The sequence below is a fragment of the Petaurus breviceps genome, unplaced genomic scaffold (genome assembly GCF_028583685.1).
Source record: "Petaurus breviceps papuanus isolate PSGF00001 unplaced genomic scaffold, PetGlider_PUasm1.0 90383, whole genome shotgun sequence".
In the NCBI taxonomy this organism is placed as follows: Eukaryota; Metazoa; Chordata; class Mammalia; order Diprotodontia; family Petauridae; genus Petaurus; species Petaurus breviceps.
This window is the reverse complement of record NW_027187234.1, coordinates 1,670,162-1,678,281: the sequence shown is the minus strand read 5'-3', so window position 1 is coordinate 1,678,281 and position 8,120 is coordinate 1,670,162. Positions and strand designations below refer to the sequence as shown.

Here is an 8,120-nt window from a genome sequence, read left to right as displayed (position 1 = left end):
TGTAACACATATCCATCTCCAAACAACCATAAATAGTACCCCAAAACAAATCCTGGAATAGCAGAACCAGCCAAAAGACAGGACGAGACAATCTTTTAGCCCAAGAAAGTTGGAAAATTGGCAAGAAAAATCTGTCTCACTCAGGTAAAAATGAAATACATTCCAGGATAGGAAGTATCCCAGAAAGCCAGCAGCAAGTCCCACCTCAGCAAACTAGTGGGAGATCATGTGCCCTAGCATGGTGGAGGAGGCAAATGCCAACACTAGGACTCCATACATGCCACATCATAATAAGAGGAACCAACAGACTCTAGCTCTGAGAAATTCCACGTGCTTCAGCACAGCTCTGGGCCAACAAGCATCCTCCAATTGTCAGACCACCATGTTCTTCAATGTAGCCCCAGGAAAATGCAGAAACACCCCACTGGGCTTCAGCACACACCAGAAACTGCCACTAGGACCCCAGCTTAGCACCAGGTAAACTACCAGACCCCTACTGAGTCTGGCAACACCCACCATCCCCAACCTACCCACTCAGCACAGCGCCAGACACAAGGATCCTCCAGGAGCCTCAGGGAAATCTCAGTGCAGCACCAGGTAAACCACCAGGGCCTGAAATGACTGACACAAGAAGCCTGAGACAGTGCCCCTTCAGCCCCAGGTGCAAAGCTCAAATTTAAAAGAAAGGAAAAATGCCAAAAAAAGAAAAGAAAATGAGCTGAAAACAATAACAACAAAAAGAATCTGACCATAGAAAGTTATTATGGTGACAGGGAATACCAAGACACAAACTAAGAAGAGGTAACAATGCCAAAACACCTTTGGGTAAAACCCTAAAGAAAAACAGGATGAGGTATCCCAGAAAGAACTCATAGAAGAGCTCAAAAGGGAGCTATGAGAGTCATATAAGAGAGGTAGAAGAAAACTGTGAAAAGAAATTAGAGTAATGTAAAAGAATTATGAAAAAAAAGACTCACCAGCTTAAAGAGTAGAATTGGCCAAATGGAAAAGGAGATACAAAAATCCACTGAAGAGAGCAACTCCTTAAAGAATACACTTGGCTGAATGGAAAAGTATAAAAGCCGATTCAGGAAACCAACACCTTAAAAGTTAGAATCAGGCAAAGTGAAAACTAGTGACACTATGGGATATCAAGAATCAATCAAATAAATTCAAATAATGAAAAATTGAAAGAAAATGTAAATTACCTCATGGGAAAAACAAGTTACCTGGAAAATAGATCCAGAAAAGAGAATACCAGAATAATTGGACTAGCTGAAAGTCATAATCAAGAGGGGGACTTCAAGAAATCATCAAGGAAAACTGCCCTGATATCTTGGAACCAGAGGGCAAAATAGACATTGGAAGAGTTCACCAATCACCTCAGAAAAGAGATGCCAAAATAAAACCTCTAACGTACATTGTAGTCAAATTTCAGAACTATCAGGTCAAAGAAATAGCAGGTTATTATAGTGAAGTAGTAGTATAAATTGAGTCAGAGCCCTGTATAAAGCACCATATTACTATGTATATTATGATGCTAAAAATAATTGAAGACACAGTCCTTTGACTGTGTTTTTTGTCTAATGGACAAGGTAGTTACATAGACACATACACTCACAAATGTGCACCTGTTATGAGTTGTGACACAGTGATGTATCACCAAACATGGAGAAACATATTGCAAATTGAATCTTAAAATCTGAGAGGATACAGTAGAAAGAAGTAATAATTCAGGTGGATTCAAGAAAAACTTCCCACTTTTTCCTTCCTTTAGCTCAGACTAGCCTCAGGGATAGAGTAAGATTTAATCTAACCTTCTCAACTGCAACGAGAGATCACAGCACAAATAATTATTTGGAAGTCAGCCCATTACAATATGTTCTGTTGATACTGAAAATGAATTTTAGAGAAAGAGAACAGTAGGTTCCTCAGGGGATGGACCATTGCTGTCCTTGGGATTATTGAAGAATAGCTAATGATTGGCAAATTTTCAATGTAGGAAAAGCCATTATGGGAAATGAGAGGTCTTGTTGGGTCAGTTTAGGGGAACCCTAAGTCTCAGAGGGGATATAAAAGCAGAGCTGAGAGAGAGCTGAGAACATTCATAGGAACTATATCTTGTTCTTTCTTGGCTGCTGGAGATAAAGAAATAAGGGCTCTGAGGATGGGACTTCTGCTACTGACTATGGGCCTGGCCCTGCTCTGTACCCTCCAGGTCAGGGCCACAGGTTCAGTAAATGAAATCAATTTCAACAAGGTACAAGAGGGTTAAAAAAAATTGCAGATTGACATGGGATTGAAGAGGGGGTTTACAAACACAAAACAAAGCAAGGTAGTGCTAGACTTAGTACTGAAAGCATTATCTGGGCTTTGATTAGCATTTCAAAATCATGAAATATTTAAAGTCTGAATTTGTATGCGAGTGCATATGTGTCTGTGTATGTTTGTGTTATTATGATTAACTTTCTGAGATTCAAATGGATTCTTTCTCATTGGAAAAGATGATTCACAATTTTCTTGTATATTCTTCTAATTAATCCATCTTAAATCCAATTGCTCTAAGATACTGAATGTTAAGTCTTTTTTACTTTAGTCATTTAAACCATTCATGTACATGTATGTCTATACATATGTGTATGTGACCATAGCATATATATGAAAACTTTGGGAATAATTTCTAATATCAGTAGGCCAGTTCTCTGTCTTGGAGATTGACTGGAAGCTATGGTGACATAAATCAACTCAGAGAAATACCTTTTTAGGGTTTTTTTTTATTTGTGGGAGAAGAAAAAGGAAGGAAGGGAATGTGAAGGTGATAATGGGTAAAATAAATTGTTGGCCACTGCTAAGGTCTCTTTGTGCATTATCTGTGTATAATTTTTAAACCTTGAGTAATATTTTAGATAATTCTATCTGTGTCTACTCAAAGAACTGGAAGCAATTATACAAAACCACAGGCAGCATGGTGGAAAGATATGAGTACTACTAGAGAAAGGCTGTGCTATGGAGTGAATAGAAAATGAGAGCCCAGAAGACCTGGGCTCAAATTCTGATTGAGGCACTTATCAACATTATGAACCTGGGTAGTTCACTTAGTCCCTGGATCTCCTTCTCCTCATTGGCACTTGTTTGATGTTTGTAAATAATAGTTTAATAAAGATTTCAACTTAAAGAAGTACAGGTAAAAATAGCATTAGCTCTTTTAGAGAGACCCAAAATGTCAAGGCTAGAAGGAATATTACAGACCATGTTGGTCAATCCTTTCATTTTACATCTAAAAAAATCATGAAGTCTAAGTTGGGTAATTGAGTTGCACAGTTAGATATATGACAAATCTAAGACTTGGCTTCATGTCTCCTAGTGCCCAGATGAGTGTTTTCCCCACTCCACAGCACTAGCTAGGAGTTTTTAAAAGACAAGGAAATTGAAAACAATGTAGAGCAGGAAGGGTCTTTTTTGCCTCTAGAACCATGGGATCGTGCATTTATAGATGATAATGACCTTGAAAGTGACCTGGCTCAACACCCTTGTATACAGCTGGTACAGTGGATACAACATTGAACTTGGACTCAGGATAACCCAGTTTTAACTCCAGACTCAGACACATACCAACTGTTGGACCCTGGACAAGGCACTTTACTCTGAGCCTCAGTTTCTTCATCTATGAAATGGGTATAACAATGGAATGTGTTGTGACTCAATTGGGGTAAAATGTGTAAAGTGATGGGCAAAATTGTAAGCAATATAGAAAGGTCAGCTATCATCATCATCATCATTATTGTTATTATTGTAATTATTATTATTGTTAATATAGAGGCTAACTACTGTGGTAGATAGAGAGCTGGGTTTCTAAGTTGAAGTGCTGAAATATATTTATTCTTGACCCTAGTGAAGTCACTATACTCTTGAAAAAGGAAGTGGTGGGGCAGCCAGGTAGCACAGTGAGTAAGAGCACCGGCCCCGTTGTTGGGATAACCTGGGGATCGAATCCAGGCTCAGACACTTAGCACCCACCCAGAAACACCTGGCCGTGTAACCTTGAGCAAGTTACTTAACCCCAATTGCTTTAAAAAAAAAAAAGAAAGAGGAAGTGGTTTATATAAAGTACTTTCTACCAATAAAATTGTTCCTTCTTGACCCAATGAGAGGCCCTAGCACCTCAAAATGGGATCATTAGTTAGTTGCACCTCATCAACACTACAATTTCATTGTGGTCTCTTTTTTGACTATCTTCACTGGGATATATATGAGGGGAAATCCCTCTCTGACACACAAAACATTTTCCTCCCCCCTGTACACTCAGAGGGCTTAGCTACTCATACAGATAGTACTTCAGAGTGGGCAGAATTGCTTAATAAGAAAATGAGGTTCCAGCTCCCATGCTGGCATAAGTCCTTGCTAGTCCACAATGTCAGGGGACCTTAGAAACCGTACTAGGAAATCTAGATCTGTCTCTCTGAATCAGGCAAAAAATGTAGTCTCCCTTTCATTCACCATGCTGTATGCTCCCTTGGGGCCACAGAGTCAATAGACACACCAGGCCCCAGAGATCACAAGGAGCAAAGTTCCTTATAACTGGGCCAGAGCCTGATCTCTTCTCTTCAAATTTCTGCCACATTAGGACAAGGCTACACAAGGCCTTCTCCTTCACCCCCCAATCTTGTTACTTTCTCTCTACTTCCTTCTTCTCTGTTCATTCTTTCTTCCCTCTCCTTTCATTAAAACATTTCTCCATAGCTTTTAGGAAGGTGGTATCCTTTATTCTTGGCCTCCAATGATGTGGGAAGCAACAGTGCAGCTTTTATTCACAGTATTGACATGAAAGCAGACCATCTGATATTTTACTTCACCCTCAGGTATGTCTAGTGAGAGAGTGATGACGGGCTGCTGGGTCATAGTTCTGGGTTTCCCTACACCAAGGCTAGCTCGGGGCTCAGGATAGGAAATCCCTTATCAACATTCTCAGGATTATAATGGGGCTGGAATATAAAGAGAATAAATTACTCTGGGGAGCTGGCATTGACTGATGATATGATAGTTGTGAAGAAGGGGAGAAGAATCACCAGAATAAATGATAGCTTTCTTCCCAAGGCACACTGGTGGGCAGGGTACCTTTAAGACCCCCGACTTATGCTTAAGCTCAAAGTGTTTTTTCCCTTTTCTAGGAGAGGTGCTGAATGCAGTCAAGTGCCAGTGTTTGGTTACAAATTGGAAAACAATAAATACAAACTTCGATGTATGTATCAATTCTTATTGTTATTTTGGGCTTATAAATCCTCTAATTTATTATAATTTTATGATATTATAATTTTATTATAAATCCTTTATTAAGTTCTAATCATGTTCTAGAATCAAATGAGATAACAGACTGAAGGTACTTTATGTTAGAAAATGTGAACTATTATTATCATTAAAGAAAATTAAAAATAACAGAGATACCATTTTATAGTTTACAAAATTAATTTATTTAATCCTCAAAACCATTTTGTGAGGTAGGTAGCATATTATGATATTTTTCCAGATCCATGTTTCAAGTAAAAAAACAGGTTTAGAGAAGCAAGGTGTCTTACTTGAGATCCTACAGTCTGTAAATTGAAGAAGAGTTGCAACATCACTCCTAATCTTCTCTTCATGTCTAGTACCCTTCCAACATGCTGAATTCATTGAATAGGAACAATTTATTAATTTAATCTTGAAAAATTAATTTACAGTAGAAGAGATAAAGAGAGTAGTAGAACAACCTTTTTATAGCTCAAACAGAAACTGCAGACCAATATAGGAGTGATAGGGAATTCTGTACCTTCTAAGGAAGATCTTTCCATTTTTGTACAATTCAGATTATTAGAATGTATTTTCTTACATAAGCCTAAATATATCCCTGTAATTTTCACTCATTATATTATTAGTTCTACCTTTTGGAGGCAAGTAGAATAATGTAATCTTTCTTCCTGGAAAAGCCTTGGGAAAAATTCTCTGAGTTACATATACATCCTCAGGTCGATCAACCAATTCTTGATTGGTACAGACTTGAGTCCCCTCACTATCTTATCCACTAGAATTTGTCAATGTCCTTCTTAGAATTTTTCAGTTATAAGTGATCATAATAACTCTGAATGTAAGGTCCTTGTCAGGCTGTAGGATAAGTGGTATTATCTTCCCCATTGATGAAAAAAGTCAGGTCAGATCCTAGAGAAAGGGCAGTTATCGAATATAGAACTTCTGTTTGTTCTCACTTCATGTACTATCAAGGGGATTTTGATCTCACCCCATTACAGATCCAGGCAACCATGTACTCTATCTGGAAGATGCTGACCCAAATGATTATCTCCTGATTTCAACAATTAATGATACTCATGGGATGGAAAGCAAAGGGGTGGAGCTCTACAGTAAGTGTTCTCTAGTCTCTCTCCCTGGAATTCTGCTCACAGCAGCAAGTTCAGGTCTGCTTTCTCCTTAATCCCATAATTCTCATCCTTGCCCTTTATCAACACACTTGGCAGATGATTTTTGTCTCCTGCTTTACTGAGAATACCAAGACCATTCAGTGAGAGATCCTGCATTTTCATTGTCTTTCTGAGATGTAAGGCAAGTCCCTTCTGTACTCACCATTCCTTCCTTGATTTGTTTCCTTATTCCATTCCCTCTTCTGTATTATAAAACATGCCCCTGATATTAGAAGAAAAAGAAAGAGTAGGTCAAATTGTTCCTAGATTATTAGGCAAAAAAGCAACAAAAAAACCTGGTATATCTGCTTGGTATTCTTTGTTTAAGGGGAAAGTAATGTACGCTATTTGGTTTCACTGATCCTTGAATGAGTGATGAGAAACAGAGATGAGATGAGAAACAGAAACTGTATTCCCTCTGGTAACATGGAGAACTATGAGGTCTTACCATGGACTCTGTCTGCATTTTAAAATCTCCTAGCTCTTATCATTGCTCTTGCTTCTATTCCTTGCAGACCTCCAGAACTTCTATCTTTTCTTCTGACATAACCTTGGACCTTGACATCTAATGATACATTATCCCCTAAAGATTTCTGGGCTTTTCTATTCTCCTTGCTATGAACCTTCTTTTTATGTTCTGTCTTTCCCAATTAGAGGCTAAGGACTTCCTTGAAAGTAAAGACTATCAATTTTTTTCCTATTTTTATCCAAAACACTCAGAGGACGGGTTGGAAAAATTAAGTCCTTAATTTATATTTTTTTATAATTTGTTTATTAATTCATGATCTGTAATAACAGATAATAATTCTCCAAATGCAGGCCGACACAAAGGAGAGGCTTTGAATCAAGACATAAAAAGTAAATTTGAAAAAATTTATAAATCACATGGACTTAAAAAAGAAAACGTTGTTGACTTGATGAAAATTGGTAAGTCTTTCTAATATTTGTACCACTTTGTTTCTTTTTTTAAAAGCAATTGGGGTTAAGTGACTTGCTCAAGGTTACACGGCCAGGTGTTTCTGGGTGGGTGTTAAGGGTCTGAGCCTGGATTCGATCCCAGGTCATCCCGACTCTGGGGCCAGTGCTCTTACTCACTGTGCTACCTGGCCATCCCCCCACCCTCACTTTGTTTCTAATTTCCCTGTAATGGGGAAAATAATTCATTGCAAAATAAATATCTACAGGTCAAAATCTCATCCTATTAGAGAGATTACTATTTCTTTTTCATGTAGGATGGTGGCATACTAAATATCTATGGGGAGTTTATGTCAGAATCATTCATGTTTTGCTTTTTCTCCACAGATCCATGTAGCCGCCTCTTAGAATAAAGGAAACTCTCACCAACGTGCAGGTTTGTCACATCTGATTTTAGGGATATACTCTAGGAGTAGTGGTTTGTGCTCTGAAATCCAGCTGTGAAATGGATGACATTATGGAATCATGAAGGACCTTGTTTAGTTCCAAGGCCATCAGAATCCATGCTTGCTTCTTTATTCTTCTCTCCTCCCTGCAAACAAGAACTGAAAATAGGAATGATAGTGCTTTTAGCATTTTTAATTCAACTCTATTTTTTCTGAGAATCCTTTTCTTATTCCCTTCTTTTTTGCCTCTTCCATTTACTTGGTTCAATCCTGTCCATAGATATTCTTCCTCTTCTCCTTCCTTTCTCTCCAT

General features: G+C 38.2%; 1 protein-coding gene across 1 annotated transcript; it reads left to right on the top strand.

Annotated features, from left to right (window-relative positions):
* The first annotated feature begins 2,167 nt into the window (after window positions 1-2,167).
* On the top strand, window positions 2,168-7,774 carry LOC138177294 (major urinary protein-like). Its single transcript, XM_069108402.1, has 6 exons — window positions 2,168-2,260; window positions 4,741-4,859; window positions 5,169-5,239; window positions 6,279-6,389; window positions 7,266-7,373; window positions 7,749-7,774. The coding sequence occupies exons 1-6, from the start codon at window positions 2,168-2,170 to the stop codon at window positions 7,772-7,774; spliced, it is 528 nt and encodes a 175-aa protein (XP_068964503.1).
* Window positions 7,775-8,120: the final 346 nt, after the last annotated feature.

What these genes read in the sequence shown, in the direction of transcription:
- LOC138177294 (XM_069108402.1), top strand. Translation starts at nt 2,168, where the DNA reads ATGGGACTTCTGCTACTGACTATGGGCCTGGCCCTGCTCTGTACCCTC. An exon ending in ATGAAATCAATTTCAACAAG is followed by an intron (nt 2,261 to 4,740) that starts GTACAAGAGGGT and finishes ATTTCTCCATAG; the next exon opens with CTTTTAGGAAGGTGGTATCC. An exon ending in CAAAGGGGTGGAGCTCTACA is followed by an intron (nt 6,390 to 7,265) that starts GTAAGTGTTCTC and finishes CTCCAAATGCAG; the next exon opens with GCCGACACAAAGGAGAGGCT.